The following is a 20449-nucleotide window of genomic DNA, read 5'->3' as shown; positions in this document are numbered from 1 at the left end:
CGTGGTCTGTACCCCTCCCAGGCGTTCGTCCCGTGGTCAACACACATTCACGAATCATAGAAGACTCCTCATACCATAGCCAATTCCCTTCACAGACGGCAGGCCTGTGATGGTAACATTTGTCCTGTAATAAGGGAAGCAATGAATGTTCCTAAAAAGGTAAGTGACCTAGGGGCGCCTGGGTGGCTCAGTTGGTTGAGGGTCCCACTCTTGATTTTGGCTCAGGTTGTGATCCTGGGGTTGTGGGGTCGAGCCCCAAGTCGGGCTCTGCCGCTCAAAGTGGAGTCTGCTTGAGATTCTCTCTCTCTCTAATAAATGAAACTTAAAAAAAAAGGTAAGTGACCTGCCTGAGGGGCCCAGTGGAGTCCCTGGGTAAAGCTGAGAGCTTCTAGCAAGTACACGTGCTTTTTCCCCAGGAGACATATAGAGGAAGCAGACAGGGAGGAACTGAGATTTCCCAGGACAGATCTTTGGTGTGAGAAACATCACCACGCCCTGGGATTCCCCGGGTGGGGATGCACAAAGGAATGGCCCACCTGCCCTGTAATCCTGGGGCTCAGCACTATTCAGTTCACCGCACTTCCAACAGCTCAGGAAAGGGTAATACATCCACTTCTCAAAGGCACATGACATATACACATTTTTTTAAAATTCACAAGCAGTAAACTGAGGCAAAAGCCCATCAACTTACACATAGAATCCTTGAGAATTATCAATAACATCATAAATCATCTGCGATTTGATGGTGCTGAGCTTCTCCATGGTTGCTGCACCGCCATTGTTCTTAATCCACTCCAGGACCAAGCCCATGACGTAGATGCTGAAATAAAGATTAAAAATCCGTCTAGTTCTGCTTTGCAAAAGGGCAATTCAGAAAAAAGGTTTTAATTAGACTCCTCTCTGGACCTCACACCAGTCCCCACCTGTCCAGCCCCAGGCCTAATGCAAAGTCTCCGCAACACCTGGAACACGCTTACCTCTCTCATTGCCGCAAGGGTCCTCAGGACCCTGGCTCCCCACCCCCACCCGGTTAACCCCTTCACTTCCTACACTCCCAGAGCCCTCTGCCCGTCCTTCCCATAGTTTATACCATTCACGCCCTTACTTTCTACTTCTCTGTGCCCACGACGTGGACTCTGTGGTTGCGGAAGACCTGAAGCACAGTGTTCACCTTTTCTACCCCCGAGCCCTCACCTGGGGCCCTCTACTACCTGGCGGGAGGCAGTGAGGCATGGCACTTGGAGCGTGAGCTCTAAGTTGGTCCTGACTCTAGTCTCACTGCTGGTACCACTAACTAAGAGCACCCAGCATTAGTCACCTGGGGAACCCAAACCCCGGCTTTCCCACCTGGAAAGAGGGAGGCCTACCACCCTATGGCGGACACCAGGCATTTTAGCTGCCCTGATCCTCCTAACCCCACTCCCACCCAACAGGCAGATCCAGCTGGGTCCCTTGTCCCCTGGTCTCACAGCTGGGCCGGGGACCTAAGTGGGCCAATCAGAGTCCTCCCCGGGACTCTCTGACTTGGGAGTGAGGACAAAGAGGCAGCCCTGTGTGTTCATGACAGTGTGAGTCAAGAGTAAGAACATCCGGGGGCGCCTGGGTGGCTCAGTCGCTAAGCGTCTGCCTTCGGCTCGGGTCATGATCCCAGGGTCCTAGGATCGAGCCCCGCATCAGGCTCCCTGCTCGGCGGGAAGCCTGCTTCTCCCTCTCCCACTCCCCCTGCTTGTGTTCCCTCTCTCGCTGTGTCTCTCTCTGTCAAATAAATAAATAAAATCTTTAAAAACTTTAAAAAAAAAAAAAAAAAAAAGAGTAAGAACATCCGAGGGAGACTCATCTGAGAAAATGAAGCCAATATTCCAGCAGAAAGAAGCAAGGATCAGAAAGAGAGAGGAGACGGGGTGGGATCTGTGTCCCTGGTTCCAGAAGCCACAGCCCCTCGGCTGCGCATGGAGCTTGGGAGGGTTCCTTTCTGAGCCAGAATCTCAACTCTGCCACCTGTAAGACCCTGGGGCTCGAGAGGACTATAGGAGACAGACTAGGTGACAGGTTGGGTGAAACGCTTAGTGCAGGGCCCAGCACATGGCAGGTAGGTCACACGAGTGTAGTTAGCGGCATCTTCGTGACCAAGTGCTCAAAACTAACCCAAACACACAGTGAAGAGCAGTGGGTGGCTTCCCAGCGGTCTTCTTTTTTTTTTTTTTTTTAAGATTTTATTTATTTATTTGAGAGAGAGAGAATGAGAGACAGAGAGCACGAGAGGGGGGAGGGTCAGAGGGAGAAGCAGACTCCCTGCCGAGCAGGGAGCCCGATGAGGGACTCGATCCCGGGACTCCAGGATCATGACCTGAGCCGAAGGCAGTCGCTTAACCAACTGAGCCACCCAGGCGCCCCCCAGCGGTCTTCTGAAAGCCCATCTCTTAAAAAGGTGCCCAGGGCTCCGTGTGCCCCTCACCGAAAGCACAGGCCTCCAAGGGAAGAGACTCCATCCTCTTGAGCTGGGAATCTGAAGATCAGCTCTCAGCTAGGCACTCTCCAGGGGTGGGACAAAGGCCCCCTATGGGAATCTGTGCAAACTGAGTTGCCAGGAGTCAATGCCCAGCGAAAATCCAGCATGGTAACCCCTGGACAAGAGCTACCTTGTTTATTAACACCATGGGTCTCTTTCCACCGTGACAGGTTGAAGCAGGAGATCACTGGATCTGGAAAAACTCTAATAGCCAGAAGCTGGTGCCAGGGGAAGCCCAAGGCTCTGACTGGTTCATTCACTGTCACAACCTGGTAGGTAGGGAACCCAGGTGTTTCCAACCCCAGAAGTTAGCAGAAGTCAATGCCGGGCTGCCCAGTAGGCAATGGGCACCCAAAACCATGTAATAGGTTCTCCAGAAACTTCCCCAGCTTGAGGAATGAGAAATAGTAGCCAGTGGCAGAAAAGGAAGGAAGAATAGAGCAGAGAACAGGCCCTGAGTAATTTACAGCCTCAGCTGTAGCTCTCTGGATCAAGACTGAGAAGGGGCGCCTGGGTGGCTCAGTCGTTCAGGTCTGCCTTCGGCTCAGGTCATGATCCCAGGGTCCTGGGATCGAGCCCCGCATCGGGCTCCATGCTCCGCAGGAAGCCTGCTTCTCCCTCTCCCGCTCCCCCTGCTTGTGTTCCCTCTCTTGCTGTGTCTCTCTCTGTCAAAGAAATAAATAAAATCTTTTTAAAAGACTGAGAAATCAGAGGCACAAAGAGAAAGAAGAAAGAGGCAGGAGTATTTCCTACCATCTATTATGGGGCCAGGCATCCGGCTAACTCCCTTTTATTGATCACAATAATCCTGAGGTCAGAGGTACCATCAGCCCATTTTACAGATGAGGAAAATGAGGTTTGGGGAGCTGAATTTGGCTAATGTCATCCATTAAGTGGCTGATAAAGCCAAGATTACAACCCCAAAGTCGACTTTGGTGTGACTCCAAAGCCCAAGCTCTTTTCACAGTCACCAAGGCATCTGGTTTAGGAGGGGCTCCAGGACCCTCCACCACTACCTCCCCTGCTCGTGGGGCAGCCAGGCTGGCACCAAACCTCACAGACACAGCTGCCAAGTGCAGGGGCTACAACAGCTTCACAGCACACGCGTGTAGATGTGTGTTCCAGACAGGACGCCGCCCGCCCACCCTTCTGTTCAGTAAATGCTCTCGAATTCCCATCTGACCCCAAACTGCTCGCTCCCCCACGAACCCTGCCCCATGATCCAAGCAGAGCCACTTGGTGCCCATTCACTGACAGTACCCTTCAGAGGCCACATTTTGCTTCTACCCATAGCTCTGTGACCCTGGAGTTCCCTAAATAGTGGAAAGTAGTGCTTTCTCACCACTCAAATCCAAGGCCGCAGCAAGGCCCAGAGCAGGTCCACAATCCCAGCCCGTCCTCAGCACCCACACACTGCCCTCTCCGTGGCTGTCACGCTCAGACTCACAGCCCCTGCGCCCTGCCGAGCTTAAGGCGATCTGAGCAGCCAATCAGCAGAAAGCCCTCCCACTCTACGCACTGCCCAGAGTGCGCACCGGGAGCCTCGGCTGGGAAGCCTCAGCAAGAGGCAGACCCCTCGCAAGGAAGCAGGTTCTCCCTGTGGCTTCTCATTCTACCCCCATACAATCCAAACTCTTCAAAATACAGGGGACCTCATGGCGCCTGGGTGGCTCAGTCCTTCAGCGTCAGCCTTCGGCTCAGGTCATGATCCCGGGGTCCTGGGTTCGAGCCCCGCATCGGTCTCCCAGCTCAGCGGGAGGCCTGCTTCTCCCTCTCCCACTCCCCCTGCTTGTGTTCCCTCTCTCACTGTGTCTCTGTCAAATAAATAAATAAAATCTTAAGAAAAAAAAAAATACAGGGGACCTGGATGCTTATGCAGCTCTGCAACTTAGTCTCAATTCTCCCCACTAACCAATGGAACATGCCTGATTGCTGCCTTCACTCCTAAAAGGCCACCTGCATCACACAGCAAGTTTACCATTTAAAGCCGGCCTATTAGTAAGTAACTAAATAAATCACAGTAGATCCATTCTGTGGAATACCTTACAGCAATTCAAAGGGAAAAAAAAAAAAGGCAGACATTTGAGCTGACAAGGCAGAGAATAGTGTACGTGGCATATTGCCCGGGAGAAAAAAGAAATTCACAGAACAGTCTATATGGTAAAGTTCCACTTGCATAATCTATGGCTCTGTATACTTGCACATGCCCAGGACACACAGCAGTTAAGAACGGTTACCCCAGCAGTTTCTGCTCACTTCAGAAACCTTTGCTAAGGGGCGCCTGCGTGGCTCACTCGTTAAGCGTCTGCCTTTGGCTCAGGTCATGATCCCAGGGTCCTGGGATCAAGCCCCACATCGGGCTCCCTGCTCAGCGGGGAGCCTGCTTCTCCTTCTCCCACTCCCCCTGCTTGTGTTCCCTCTCTCACTGTGTCTCTCTCTGTCAAATTAATAAATAAAATCTTTAAAAAAAAAAAAAGAAACCTTTGCTAAGAACACATGTTAATTTTGGGGGGCACCTGGATGGCTCAGTCGTTAAGCATCTGCCTTCGGCTCAGGTCATGATCCCAGGGTCCTGGGATCCAGCCCCGCGTCGGGCTCCCTACTTAGTAGGAGGCGGCTTCTCCCTCTCCCACTCCCCCTGCTTGTGTTCCTTCTCTCACTTTGTCTTTCTCTGTCAAATAAATAAAATCTTTTTTTTTTTAATTTTTTTTTTTTTTTTTTAAGATTTTATTTATTTGCGAGAGAGACAATGAGAGACAGAGAGCATGAGAGGGAGGAGGGTCAGAGGGAGAAGCAGACTCCCTGCCGAGCAGGGAGCCCGATGCGGGACTCGATCCCGGGACTCCAGGATCATGACCTGAGCCAAAGGCAGTCGCTTAACCAACTGAGCCACCCGGGCGCCCCTAAATAAAATCTTAAAAAAAAAAAAACACGTGTTAATTTTTTAAAGCAATACAAAGTACTCTGTGTGCTGAGGCTTACAAAAGCAGACCAGAGGGGCGCCCGAGTGGCTCAGTCGGTGAAGCGTCCAACCCTTAGTTTCGGCTCAGGTCATGATCTTGGGGATGTGAGATTGAGCCCCATGCTTCCCCTCTGCCTCTGCCCCTCCCCCATTCACACACTTCCGCAAGTGGGCACGCTCTCTCTCAAAGAAAGAAAGAAAGAAAGAAAAGTACACTAGAAAGTCCTTGGAAAAACTCTCCCTAGCTGTTTGTTCTGAAGATTCTAACTGCATAAGTACATCTGCCCCTGGGGTTCATGGTAAGTGAGGCTAAGGCCCTGGGCAGGCCCACAATCCTACTCTGCTGAGAAAGGTGGCCGTGATGGATGGGGTTATTTTGTTTCTTCTTAGGTTACTTCCCCTCATACTACAACAAAAACAAATTTATACTCACAGGTTCCGTTAGTCGAGGTAAATAAAAACTGTTTTGTGGGAACAGAAGGGAAGCTTAGGCATCTTTTTACCTGTTCATTCGTTGGGTCCAGTGTGATCTACTAAAGGGTGAAAACAGAATAACCACGTGATCCTTTATTCCACCCCAATTCACTGTTAAGGGCTACAGGCGACTATGTGAAGGCCAGTTACCCAGCCCAGTTCACACAAAATGCCCAGAGCCTGTGGTCGTTCAGCTCTGATTTTATTTTATTTATTTTTTTATTTTTTTAATATTTTATTTATTTGACAGAGAGAGACACAGCGAGAGAGGGAACACAAGCAGGGGGAGTGGGAGAGGGAGAAGCAGGCTTCCCACCGAGGAGGGAGCCTGATGTGGGGCTCGATCCCAGGACCCTGGGATCATGACCTGAGCCGAAGGCAGACGCTTAATGACTGAGCCACCCAGGCACCCCCAGCTCTGATTTTAAAAGATAAATAAATAAATAAGTAAGTAAAGGCTTCTTTTCAAATGTGGGGCCTTTCCAAGGACTTCTGTGTGATACAAAGTTCAGAAGCCTTCTGGGTGTCTTGCTGGCTTACCTTCAAGGACTAGGGAGGGGATTTGGCACAAATCTTCCCCTCTAACTTGGAGCTTATTCTCACTGGGCAAGCTGTAATTTGCTAATCTTGACTATTTAAGTACCATGAATGAACTCTGAAGTTTTTCAAATCATAGATTTAGGGTAATTGCTCCATTGTACACACTTGTACTTTTCTTTCAGGGTAAAAGAAAGCAAAGCAACTTCCAGGGGGTGTCGTGGTCAGAACACATTTAACCCAGTCTCTTTTATCTGCTACATTTACACCATTCGAATCAATATTCACAATCCTGCCCTGGGATGGTCTCAGTTAACACTATTCTGATCTGCCTGGGGGAAAAGGTGTGCCCCTTTTCTGCCCTTGATTCTGGCTCAGCAGCCCCCCCCCCCCCACCCTAGCAGGCAGGAAAGCTCTGGGGAGGCAATATCTGCCCTCCCCCATCCCCCACCACACCACCCTCCCCCAAGGGACCAGCTGACCTGACTGGTCAAGGCCTGGGGCTGATGCCTGCGAGGGGAACTGCCCCTACTGAAAGGAGCTGAAAGGAGCCCTTCCTCTCTGTGTCTAGGTCTGACTCCAGACATTGTTATCTCTTGTCATTTTGTCATATTTATTAGACAGACTGACCTGCTTTCTCACTGACTTTTCACCCTAATATTAACAAACGGCATTTTAACATATTCATTGCCTTTTGCAACTCTTAGTTACACAGAAGGTGCCAGAAGGTGTGCCCTCTCCTGGCTCCTCTGGGCGGTGCTCTCATCTGAACTTGCCAGCTTTCAAGCCACATTTCAGGGACAATGTTCTCCCTGCCTTCTCCTGGAGCCCATGGTGGCCTCTGCCTCGCCCTGAAAGACTCACCTGACTGTGAGCTAGGCCCTGGCCCCGGCGGGGCGGGGGGGGGGGCGGTGACAAACACCTCCTGTCACTGCACAGCCTGGCACCTGAGCCCCTTCCCCAGGGTCCCTGCACCTGTGGCCTCACTGCTCAGCACACCCAGTTCTCGTGTCCAACTTGGCCAGTGACCACTGGTTGTTTCACTGCCTGGAACCCCAGAGATAGGACAGGTGGGTGAGAGATCCAGCCCCACGGCCCCCACCCTTAACGGCATTTCAGAAACCCTTTCCACCAGGATGAAACAGAGTGGGGTTTATAGGTGACAGGAGAATAAGCACCAGCACACCCCACTCCCTGAGGAAAGCAGGAGGACACAAATGTGCTGCTACGGTCCCCATTTAGAATTCCACCGGAATTCTAATTTGAAAAACAACACCTTTCTTTCCTGGAGCAAAGTAGGTGGGAGATTTTTCTACAGGCAGCCCCGTGGGGGAGAGCTCTGACAAAGTCCAAACCCCGAAGGAACTGCTGCCTGCCCCAGCCCAAGCCCACCCTTCCGCCCACCACAGAAATATCCATGAGTGGAAGAGCTAGACTCTAACAGTGACTTATTCTCCCAAGACGGAATCCTTCAGGCACAAATAAATGCATACTGATAACACGAGCACGAAGGTACGGGGTGTACATGCCCAGGCTCTGGAGCCAGGCTCCCTGGGTTCAAATCCCAGCTATGCCACGTCCTAGAAGTATGGCCTCTGGTTCTTTGCTTGCAAAATGGGAATGAAGAGTATCTACCTCCTAGGGTGCTTGGTAGGATTAAAAGGATCATACACATAAAGTATCACCATTCGACACCATACCTGCCCTGAAAGAGAAATCCATAAACTCCAGCTCTTCCCTCCCCTGCTAAGGCTCTGGGAACTAACACCAAGAGAAACAACAATGATAATACAGCAGCTAACATTTATAAATCACCAAGTGCCAACCACGAAGTGTGCTTCATCTATATATCTCCTCCCGGCAACCCAGTCGGCAGGGTATTGTTATTACTGCTGGAGGAATTTGCTGCACAGAGAGGTTAAGTGACTTGCCCAAGGTCACACAGCCAGCAAGCACTACAATCCTACAATCTCCCAGGCAACTGTTAAATCCTAGGTGTCACAAGATTTTCACAAAATATCTGAGACCAGCTGTTAAAAGATCATGGGGGACAGGGAAGCCTGGCTCTCCCTGAATGTGCTCCAGCACCCTTTTCTCACTTGGCTAACGGGAAGCCAAGCTTACAGGACACCTGCAGATTGGGTGAAAAACGAGAAGGGTGTTTTTTCCAAGCCAGGATGTTCGCTGCCACGTGGCCAGCTTTGGGCAGGCCCAGCAGGGCAAGAAAAGAAAGCCGGGGGAGGCCTGGCCTTTCAAAGTCCTTTTCCAAAGCTTCACAGGTTGTTTGAGATACAAGCCTTTCACTTCATTTGCAGAGAGCTTTTGGGTTAATGGTGAACCACTAAGGCTATCGAGATCAAACAAAAACACCACCCCAAAAAGAAAGGGCAAGAGAAACTGATCTAACAGTGCACAGAAGGTTAACAGGGAGAGACGAGCTGGGCAGAGAATCCTGATAGGATGTCTGAGCTATGAGGTCACTGTTCATGAAAACACGCTCTACGTTAAAAAGCTACCTCCCTCTGTTTTGATGGCAAACGGTGAGAACCCCTCCGGCAGTCCCCCGAGCCCTGCCCCCCGGAGTTCACCTGAAGCATGGAGGCGTGTTGTACAAGGAGCTGTTCCCAGCCTGTACTTTGTATTCCAGGATCGAGGGGCACTCTTGGAGTGCGAACCCCAGCAGGTCGTCGCGGATGATCACTACCGTGACCCCAGCAGAGCCCACGTTCTTCTGCGCACCAGCAAAAATCACACCAAACTGAGAAAGAGAAGACACGCTGTTGTAGATACACGTGGTCATTTTTCATACATGTAGTCCAGTTTCACCATCTCTTTCCAAAGTATGAGGAGCTGATTCTATTGCAGTGCTGCTCAAAGTGCATCCCATTCTCTAACGGCATCTCCATCTGGGACAGCAAATCAATCCTCCCGAGGTCCGAGGCCTGAAGGTTACGTATGCGCCTGGTCCTTCTCACCAGCAAGGGGCTAGTCCAAGCATCACTATAAAGATCTTATACATATTCATCTTCGCTCTGTATACCTCCTTTCTACACCCAAACCAGTTTTTAAAATGAGGCTGCTGGGGTGCCTGGGTAGCTCAGTCGGTTAAGCGTCTGCCTTCAGCTCAGGTCATGATCTCAGGGTCCTGGGATCGAGTCTGCATGGGGCTCCCTGCTTAGCAGGGAGCCTGCTTCTCCCTCTGCCTCTGCCCCTGCTTGTGCATGCGCTCTCTCTCACTCAAATAAATAAATAAAATCTTAAAAAAAAATAAAAATAAAATGAGGCTGCTAACTGTTCTTGGTAACCAAAAGAAACAGTTTTTAATGCATTCATGTTTATATAAAGGGCAGTCAGAAGATGACGAGAAATAATAGACAAGCTACCGGAGAAGAAATTTTAACAAACAGAAATTAAGCTAAAGTTCCTTTAAAGGAACTTCAGAAAATGTTCTCATATAAGATGCACAGCCCTCTCCCATCTCCTCTCGTGAAACCTTTCTAAACAGCGAATTGCATCCCAAGTGCGAGGAGGAAAGGCAGTCTGGCCTGCTAGGGAGTATTTCACAGTTGGCACTGTTGAGAATTGCCAATGCATGGCAACTGGTAATAAAAAGCAGGCTATAAACAGAATGTGGTAGAACCACCCAATGGAATATTATTCAGCCTTAAAAAGGAATGAAGTCTGGGGGCGCCTGGGTGGCTCAGTCGTTAAGCGTCTGCCTTCGGCTCGGGTCATGATCCCGGGGTGCTGGGATCGAGCCCCGCATCGGGCTCCCTGCTCAGCGGGAGGCCTGCTTCTCCCTCTCCCACTCCCCCTGCTTGTGTTCCCTCTCTCGCTGTGTCTCTCTCTGTCAAATAAATAAATAAAATCTTTAAAAAAAAAAAAAAAGGAATGAAGCCTGACACCTGTCATCGCATGGATGATCCCTGAGCGCATTACTCTAAGTGAAATGAACTTGACACAAGAAAATAAATATTGCATTAGTCCCCTTATGAGATAGCTGGAGTAGTCCAATGCAGAGAACGGAGGCTCCCAGGGTCTGGGGGAAGGCTGAGGACTTACTGTTTCATGGGCAGAGTCCCAGTCTGGGAAGATAAAAAGTTCTGGAGACGGATGGTGGTGATGTTTGCCTGAAAGTGTTAATGTACTTAATGCCCCTGAAGTGTACACTCAAAAATGGCTAAAATGATAAGTTTTATGTTATATATATTTTACCATAATATTTTTTTTAAAAAGGCAGGCTACCATTTAGTGCGTTTGTTTCTAAACGCTTTACAGATATTATGCCCCCTCGCTGCATGCACCTGAGTGCACTGCTCCCCTGCCCGCCTTGGCAGGCCACCTAGATGGTCTCTGTGTCCTGTTGATGCTCTTGGAGTTGAGGTGGGCTCGAGGTAGGGTGGAGCTCCTTCAGAGATCCCCCGAGCTTGGGTCATCTGCATCCTCCCCGGAAGTCAGCAAGCTACTCCCAATGTATTGGCCAAAACATTTCCTAAGAGGGACTCTCAAAGGCAGATGAATTCCCCAAGGACTCCAGTGTGACTCCGTGAGGTAATCATTAACACAGGGTGGAACACATCGAGACTTACACGCTCCAACAACCCACAATAAACAAGCAACTGTTGGCCTGGGCACTGTGAATTGTCTTGGCTTCAGGGTTTCTGCTGGCCCAAGACATTCTGTGCCTTTCCTTGTTCTCGTATTTCTTAAAATGCCCTTATGAAATCCAAGACACTGGGGTTCCCCCACCAGGCCCTTTTACGCTCTACCTTGGAAACATCCACCGGCTTGGATAGGAAGTTTGAAGACATGTCGCAAACCAGCACGGCTCCCTTGACGTCAGGGATGAAGTCAAACTCCACTCCGTGCACGGTCTCGTTGGCGCAGTAATACACATAGGAAGCGTCCGGGCTGAGGTTCCAGGTGCTTGGATCTGGAATTTCTATCACAGAAGAAAAGGTGGAGAGTCTGCGCTTTCATTCCTCTTTCCTTGTGTAGATGGGAATGACCAGGAATGACAGCCCTCCCCTAGCCGTGAAAGGCTGATTCCAAAGTCCTCCCAAGTGACACCACCCTATCCATCTTACATTATAATCCCCATCAACAACCTAAAAGGATGATCCATCCCATCCTTTTGACGGTTACTGGGGGCAACTAATGGTATGGTGGATATTTGGTATTTTTCCTATTACCCAGTACCCATCCATCCTATGTCCACTGAGTTCCTTCTTGGGGCCCCAGCCTCTCCAGCTCAGCTCATGTAGTTCCGGTGTAGTCAATTCCACCTACAGCCACATGACACAGGAGATGTGAGGCTGTGATGGAATGCTTGAGCAAAGGCGTTGAAACTTGGGAGAATATAAGGTCAGGAGCATCTTCTAAAAGGGAAGGGACAGCTTTCCTGACTGTGGAGCCATTATAGAGGAGACCTGGAGAGACACCAGGACCTGCAGACATTGTTGGGGGCCCTTGATCAAGCCATACCTAAAGCCAACCCGGCCCGTAGGCTTTTCAGCTGAGTAAACCTATGAATATTCTTTCTGCAGCAGCCAGTTAGTAATCTTAACAAGTAAGACCATCCACTCTAAAAGGTATCAAATCAGCTACCAACAAGAAGGAATTAAAAACTGCAGGTTGCCCTGGGCAGGGGTAACCTGATATCTGAAGAGGGACCACCCACCCGGCAGCATTTGTCCACATTTCATTGTCATTGTGCAACTCAGATCCCAGCACTTACTCGTGTAACTCCCAAGTTTGGGGTGGACGATATTCACAGTCCCAAACTTCTTGGCTTCTTCTGCGGCCTTGGCTGACCAAGATCCTGTCACCACATAGTCGGCACACCTTCCTGCTTTCCAGCCAATCAGGTTTAAGGGGACAGCACTGAACTGGCCAGACCCACCTCCTTGCACAAAAATCACCTTGTAGTTGTCTGGAATGGCTCTGGGCAGAAGCGCGGGAGACAGTAAACAGAGACACACAGGGTCAAAGAAAGAGAATGAGCAATGATCTACCAGCACTTTACCTTGGGTGGATATACCATAAGAAATACAGTAAAGTCCCACCCCTGCTTCACCTTCCCCAGAGCCCTTCCTTGGGCTCTGTGTGGAAGCCTATGGGTACTGTTTGGAGGGAACCTAATAACACCCTGCTGTTCCTGTAGGGAATCATCTTGCAGTTTGGTTCTGGGACCTTTGCTCAAACTTCTGGAAAAGAGGAACGGTTTCTACTGAGGGCAAGAATAAACCAGCTAATCCTACAACCACCGGTGGCCATCTGGTGAAGCCAAAACATCAAAAAACAAAGCCAGGAAATGGAGGAAAAGATCTTCCTGGACATCACCTGACCTCCTAAATCCCTCCTGCACTTTACAGTTACACGAGGTAGTACGTTTTCTCTTCTGCCAAGAGTTGGGCTTCCGTCACTTGCAACCAGAAATCCTAAAAATAGACATGTGCTGCTCCATGCTATGAACCAAGTGGACACTTGTAAAGGATCTTAGATAATGTGTTAGGCCTAAGCACGTAATCACATACCGACAGACATCGAGATTAACAGTGAAAACTTTTTGACTCCAGCGTAGAAAATTAAGATGTTTGCTGAAATGGCTACAGGCAGTAGAAGGCCAGCTCCAGAGGGACTAGGCCATGGAAACTGGACCCCAGCCTTTGAGGAAGCTCAGAGCTTGGGAACAGGTACACAGATCCAGCACGGATCTGGTGTTCAAGTACCAAAGGGCAGGGCAACATGAGAGGGTCCTGGGGAATGGGTGGTGTGAACCATATCTGCCTGCGATCATCCAGGATTTGTAGGCAGTTCTCGTTAAGAAGCTCTAAACGTGAGGTCTCGGCAGCTGGGAGGATTGGCAGCCCAAGGCAGGGTTCCAGGTTTATGTTATTCACATGCCAGATAGATAAGAAGGCCAACACCTGGATGGAAGGACACGAGACAGAGGCCCAGGGGTACAGGGGTACAAGGTAGGAACTTGGTTAGGAAACTAAAGGATAGGCCCAGAAATTGAACTGGGAGTCCAGTCCCAAGAGGCTTGCAGCCATGCAGGTCAAATGCCACGTCTTCTGGGCCGAGGTTCCAAATACCTGTTCCATGCAGGACGGGCTTGTGCGGTGAATATGACATGGGACCCAACAGGCAGACCCCATGTGCGCAGCCAAGCAAATGATGACTGGTTCCGGCCACGCACAATGCAATGGGTTCTAGTGCTCCTCACAAAAATGGCACCAGCCTGCCCTCTTTGAAGCATTTTATCAAGACAGTTTAAAAGGAAAGTAATAGTTGGTACAATTCCAATCATGTTAATGAAATCATGCAAACTTGGACCCTTAAAATGTTAACAATAATTACTTCTGACTGGCGGGGTTATGGATAATTCCAGGGTAATTTGTGCCATTCAGTTTTTCCTAAACTTTCTACCATGAATATGCACTAGTTTTAGGAGCAGAAAACATGGGGTTTTTGTTTTTTTTCAAGATTACCATATTCGTAACATTTATGTGAATATACTTAGATAATATATAAATCTCTCCTTTAAATAGCAATCTATTGAAGAGTAAGCTTTCCTCTGGGTAAGGAGAGTAGTGCAGATAAGCTAGGAAGGATCATTTGAGAAGTTCCGGAAGTGAAGAACTCTTAAAATTACCCAAAAAGTCAGGGCGCCTGGGTGGCTCAGTTGGTTAAGCGACTGCCTTCGGCTCAGGTCATGATCCTGGAGTCCCGGGATCGAGTCCCGCATCGGGCTCCCTGCTCAGCAGGGAGTCTGCTTCTCCCTCTGACCCTCCCCCCTCTCATGTACTCTCTCTCGTTCTGTCTGTCTCAAATAAATAAATAAATAAATAAATCTGTCTTTAAAAAATTACCCAAAAAGTCTGTTAAAGATGAAGTTTCTGAAGAGATTCTGATTCAGCCGAGCTTGGTAGGGCCCTGCACCTGAATTTTTTTTTTTTTTTTTTTTAAGATTTTATTTATTTATTTGACAGAGAGATAGAGAGAAAACACAAGTAGGCAGAGAAGCAGGCAGAGGCAGAGGGAGAAGCAGGCTCCCCGCAGAGCAGGGAGCCCGATGCGGGGCTCAATCCCAGGACCCTAGGATCATGACCTGAGCCAAAGGCAGCCGCTTAACCGACTGAGCCACCCAGGCGCCCCGCACCTGAATTTTTTAATACCTGCCCCCAGCTAGGTGGTTCTGACAGGTGGTAGGAGGCCCATGTTTTAAGAACCAGTGCCCTGACCAAGATGACCATTTCTTTGTTATTTAAATCCCCTTTAAGCCTGAAAAATCTTTCCTAGATATAATGATTTCAAATCTTTGGAAACACCACATAAAATAAAAACACACAGGGGCGCCTGGGTGGCTCAGTCAGTTAAGCGTCTGACTCTTGATTTCCGCTCAGGTCATGACTTCAGGGTTGTGAGATTGAGCCCCAACTGGGGCTCCGCACGGGGCATGGAGCCTGCTTAGGATCTCCCTCTCCCTCTCTAAAAAAATAAATAAATAAAAATAAAAACACAAAAGCAGGATGGGAAACAAGTAAAAACCATTATGTACTAATGGAGTGACTTTGGGAGAAATCTTCAAAAGATTATTATTTTTTTTTTTAAAGATATTATTTATTGGGGCGCCTGGGTGGCTCAGTCGTTAAGCGTCTGCCTTCGGCTCAGGTCATGATCCCAGGGTCCTGGGATCAAGTCCCACATCGGGCTCCCTGCTCTGCGGGGAGCCTGCTCCTCCCTCTCCCACTCCCCCTGCTTGTGTTCCTGCTCTCGCTATGTCTCTCTCTGTCAAATAAATAAATAAAATCTTGAAAAAAAAAAGATTTTATTTATTTATTTGACAGAGAGAGAGAGCGAGAACAAACAGGGGGAGTGACAGGCAGAGGCAGAGGGAGAAGCAGGCTCCCCGATAAGCAGGAAGCCCGATGCAGGGCTTGATCCCAGGACCCCGGGGGAATCATGACCTGAGCCGAAGGCAGTCACTCAACCAACTGAGCCACCCGGGTGCCCTAAAAGATTATTTTTAATTATGAAATATTTTAAACACACAGCAGAGTAAATACCGTAACAGACACCCACACATGTGGTTTATCAAACAAGAGTAATGACTTCGGTCTTTAAAATTTTTAACTTACAACAATTCCCGCACAAGATTCTCTGTGTTGTTAATAATCTTGGCAAAATCTGATGACCTGTGGCTCATTTCTGTGGAAGGAAAGATAAATAAGAAAAAAAAAGTTCCCATTTAAAACCAAACACACAGAAGTAACTTTAGAAGTAGCTACACAATTTGCAAATAAAATAATAAAGGGAAATTTTGGTTATTCTGCACTCAAATTGTGGGCCAAGGCTGACTTCGTTTAGGGGAAAAATCCAAACTGATTTTCAAATTGTACACATTTGAGACTTATGGTCACAGCGGAATGACTTTTCAAGCGGCATACTCATTGAATGAGCCATTTACTAATTCATCCTTCCATCTCTATGATTTTTCACATCCTTCTCACAAACATGAAACCATGGTGCAAAGACTGCCCCGTAGAAACAACAGCACAAATTTCCACTCTGCGGCTCTCATGCGCAGAACCCAAGTTTAGTCCCCAAACCCACAGGAACAAAATTGAATAGCAGTGAGCACACAGTTAACCTTATGATCCCTTCATACTATGCGGCCTCGGCCTTGGGAATTACCAAACAAAGAAAAAGGAAATTAAAATTTAAAAAGTAAATTTAAAAAATTCAAAGGGACCCTTCCTCAACGATAAAGGAGAAACTTAATGAAATTATTAAGGCGCAAGATCTTGAGCAAAGGCTTATAGACTTTTAAACTTTTACTCAGTTCATTTTTAAGTTCCATAAAAGCTTTGAAACGAATGGGAGGCAAGACTGCAGAGGTTTGGAGCCCTGTGATACACCTGTTTGGCATCTTCTGATCTCAGATGCCAATCGAGCTCCGTGGCAGGCCCCCTCCTCAGCGGAGAGCCTGAGTCTCTCTCTCTCTCTCTCCCTCTGCTATTGCCCCACACTCATGCTCCCTCTCTCAAATAAATAAATAAATAAAATCTTTAGGAAAAAAACTGCTTCTATCAAACATGCCACCAAAGTTACTAAAATTTAAAAATATATCTACAAAGGCCTAAAGGGAGACCGAGGCGAAAAATTCGAGGCTTGATGCATTTTCATCAGTTCCCTTTGGAACCTGGATATTCAGAGTCAAAAAGTAAATCTTACCAAGAACACTAATCCCAATTCCTTTGTAGTCTAATAGTTCTTTTTGTATCTCTAACAATACCTAGAAAAAATAAAAGAAAATAAAATGATTCGAATATTCGGCACAGAGCTCTCCCTCTGGACATCAGACCAGCGAGTGGGGCCACCCACAGAGCCTGTGAGGTCTGGAAGCTCCTGTACCACGGCCAATCCCCTTCCTCCCACCCAGACTACAGAGCCCTACTGATGCAACTTACACACACAAGTGTGAAATTATGTAATGCGATTGATGTGAAAATACAGTTTTCCCAAAGGCATGAATTTACTTAGATATAAAAATGACAATGAAAAAAACCCACCAAACCTTTATTTATTTTTTTTTTTTAAGAAGAAAGTAAGTCCTATCAGAGATGAATGCTCAAGTGTTTTTGTGAAATGACATGGTATCTGGGATTGGCTTTAAAATACTCCGGGGGCGCCTGGGTGGCTCAATCGACTAAGCGTCTGCCCAAGGCTCAGGTCTTGTTCTCAGGGTCGGGCTCCTTGCTCAGCAGGGAGTCTGCTTCTCCCTCTCCTTGTGGCCCCTCCCACCGCTCCTGCTTGCTCTCTCAAAAAAAAAAAGGAAAAAAAATCCAGGGGCAGGTGCGGAGAAAGAGGGTGTGGACGGGAGCGGCAACAGAAGTTAAAATCCTCAGAGATGGGTCCATGGATTCCCCTGTCTAGCTTTGTGTCTGTGAGAACAGCCATAACATGAAAAGAGAGGGGGGGGAAGCTCTAACAACGTACACAAAATAGGTGAGACAAACCCTCTGTTAGAAGCATCTTGCCGGGTGCCTGGGTGGCTCAGTTGGTTAAGCGACTGCCTTCAGCTCAGGTCATGATCCTGGAGTCCCTGGATCGAGTCCCGCATCGGGCTCCCTGCTCGGCAGGGAGTCTGCTTCTCCCTCTGACCCTCCCCCCTCTCATGTACTTGCTCTCTCTCATTCTCGATCTCTCAAATAAATAAAATATTAAAAAAAAAAAGAAGCATCTTGCCATCAGAGATTTCCTTGAAAGAGGCTAAATCGGATGTCATAAAACAATCTAAACTGGATTGCAATTTGTCTGGAAAAAAAAAAAAAAACATTTTAACAGTAAAGAATTAGACAAAAGATCTCCCTGGCAAGGGGGAGTTAAGAATTTGTCTTGTTGGGGCGCCTGGATGGCTCAGTCCGTGGAGCATGTGACTCTTGATCTTGGGGTAGTGAGTTCAAGCCGGGTAGAGATTACTTAAAAAAATAAATAAATAAAAGTATCGGTCACTGGTTTTGCAAACTACAGAATGATTATTAGCACTGGCTGATTAAAAACACACTTAATGAATCCTTTCTTTAGTGAACACAAACAGATAATAAAATCATCTTTGAACTCCCGTTTAAGATGGGATTTCTCTTACAGACAGTATCCCCTGAAATGTGTTTATGATCCAAATCATTACAAAGAGTTTTAAAGACTTCTACTCAAAAAGCATGCCTCTCTACTCCAGTGGAGCTTTTTCCAAACTGCAGAATGCAATCTTGTGGTTCACATTTTTTAAATGAAATAGAACAGACGAGCGGAATAGCGGAATAGAGTACAAAAGTATGTATGTCATAGTGATTTAGGCTAAATACTTCACAAGGCTTTAATTATAATTATATGCATATACTTTGTCATTTTGTAAAATATATTTTTCATTGTGGTCACAGTCAACAATAAAGTTTAAAAAGCTTCTCTAATCCTTACAATAAAATTAAATCAAAACTCACAAAAAGCAACATCTGCCACTTCCTCCCACCCCCATCCCCCCTCAGAGAGGGCATCTGAGGACAGAAATCCTCCCAAGAAAATAACAAATAATTGTATTACTAATGATAACTGCCATGATAATAAATGCATAAGAAATTGCACTGGGAGGGGCACGTGGCTGGCTCAGCTGAGATTCTTCATCTCTGGGTCCTGAGTTCGAGCCCCACAGGGGAGAGAGTACTTTAAAAAAAAAAAAAGAAAGAAAGAAATTGCACAGGGAACAAATACTCAGAAGGCTCCAAACCACGGAGACGGGACAAAGGTGAGGAGGGTACAAGAAACGTTTACACAGCTCTAAGCAGGGAAGGAATCTCGCCTAAAACAGACTGCAGTAAGTGGGGAAAACCAAGCGTTGTTCTTTCAGCTACTATGAGCCCTGCCCCTAGGGAAGCACGAAGTCCTTTCCCTTCTAAAACTGTAAGATTCTCTTGTTCTTACAACACAGAGGAGGCTTTATCCCAGGGAGATTTCTACTCTGTTCAACAAGAGATAATTGTAAAGCACTTGGCTAGGCTCCATGTTGCTACAACATAGTATCAGAGTCATTGTGGTTAGAAAAATAAAAATGTAACAGCAGTGATAGCAGCTTGTCAATCAAGGCACATCACAAACGTGCCTTCTTCACAGTTGGGGGGGAGGGGGTTGAGATGATGTGGGAAGGAGAATGGGCGTTGGGGGGAGGAGCTGAAACCTGGCTTGGGGCCTAGGAAGGCAGGGAGTGAGTTCCACTTGCACTTGAAAAGTCTGGTTGTGGCCCCAGGGAGAATTCAATCATTCCATTTCCTCCAAAACAAAGTGAAGCGAACTGGGCTGGCAGCCCACTGCCTACCAGAATTTGAATACTCGCATGCCTTTAGAAGTCAAGCCAGTTAAAATTTAAAAAAAAAAAAAATCTACGAGTGAAACCGAGCTGAAAAAAGCGGGGGAAGGGAAGGTTCTCTTGGGAAACAAGGAAGGAAAGCCAGGACTGCAGGCCTTCAAATTTACATTTCTGAAAAGCAATGTTCCCAAGTGCTGGCTAAACCAAACACTCCTTACGAGGGGTCAGGCGCGGGACTCCAGTTTGCAATCCCCTCCAGTTTAAAGAGATCCCCATTCACCATTCATTCAGTGCCCATTCACGGATCCACTCAACACTGCCTGGCTCGCAGCAATGCCCGGCAAGGCGAACCCAGAGATGAGAGCTTTTCGCCGCGTCCCGGGCCCAGCCCCGGAGAAGGCACAGTCTGCAGGTGCGCTGCGCCGGCGAGCCAAGTTGTGCAAGCCGCTCACGGGCAGTCGGCGCCAGGGGCAGCTGCACAAGCACGTTGGCGAGCTTCCTTCCCCCACGTGCATTCTTCCAGAAGCCCACCAGCGAAGGATCCCGAACTGGGCGTGCACGCTGGTGCGGAGCGTTCGGAGGGCTCCCGGGCAGGGAGAGGGGATCCCAGCGCCCGGCGCAGAGATGCACAGCCACCCGCGCGCGGGCTCCCGCTCGGACCGCACTCCCGGCGCGCGCTCGTGGGGACTTACCGAGCGCGGCAGCTTGGCAGGCCCGGGCCCGAAGTTGACCACTTGCCTCGGGGCGCTCATGGTGCAGCAGCGCAGGCGACGGGGACAACGGGCAGAGGCGTGCGCGGCGCGAGTCTGCTGCCGGCGCAGACCATCTGCCTTCTTCCAGCGCCCAGCCGGCGCCACCATTGGCCCGCGCTGTCGCAGGCCCTGCGCTAATTGGTTCGCGCTACGGGGCTCTCATCCCCATTGGTCGTGCTCAACAGCCAAGGCCCAGGAGCAGTTGCTCCTCCTCTCCTTTACTGTTTCAACTCTCTTTTCTAATCAATGCAAGGCGCGCGGGAGATTGCACCAGCCACCCGGCTCGGCGGAGTGCCCGCCCTAGGATCGTGGGCGGCGGGGAAAAGGCTGCCCCTGCCAACGTGCATTAG

General features: G+C 48.6%; 1 protein-coding gene across 3 annotated transcripts in view; it reads right to left on the bottom strand.

Annotated features, from left to right (window-relative positions):
- The window catches only part of PSAT1 (phosphoserine aminotransferase 1), a 29118-nt gene extending 8922 nt beyond the window's left edge, over positions 1–20196 (bottom strand). For 2 of the 3 annotated variants that reach the window (XM_021689378.1, XM_044920328.1), the window contains exons 1-7: positions 20040–20196; positions 16722–16782; positions 15626–15695; positions 12220–12425; positions 11252–11424; positions 9071–9240; positions 692–820 (exon numbers count right to left, since the gene is read on the bottom strand). In XM_021689378.1, coding sequence (XP_021545053.1) covers positions 692–820; positions 9071–9240; positions 11252–11424; positions 12220–12425; positions 15626–15695; positions 16722–16782; positions 20040–20099 — 869 coding nt within the window. In that variant the 5' untranslated portion in view covers positions 20100–20196. Of the gene's footprint in view, positions 1–691; positions 821–9070; positions 9241–11251; positions 11425–12219; positions 12426–15625; positions 15696–16721; positions 16783–17506; positions 17534–20039 lie in introns of those variants that run through there. The other variant, XM_021689379.1, reaches the window with a different exon arrangement.
- Between the last annotated feature and the right edge of the window lie 253 nt (positions 20197–20449).

The sequence above is a fragment of the Neomonachus schauinslandi genome, chromosome 13 (genome assembly GCF_002201575.2).
Source record: "Neomonachus schauinslandi chromosome 13, ASM220157v2, whole genome shotgun sequence".
Lineage (NCBI taxonomy): Eukaryota > Metazoa > Chordata > Mammalia > Carnivora > Phocidae > Neomonachus > Neomonachus schauinslandi.
Note: the sequence above shows the minus strand (reverse complement) of the source record. Positions and strands in the feature narration are given on the sequence as shown.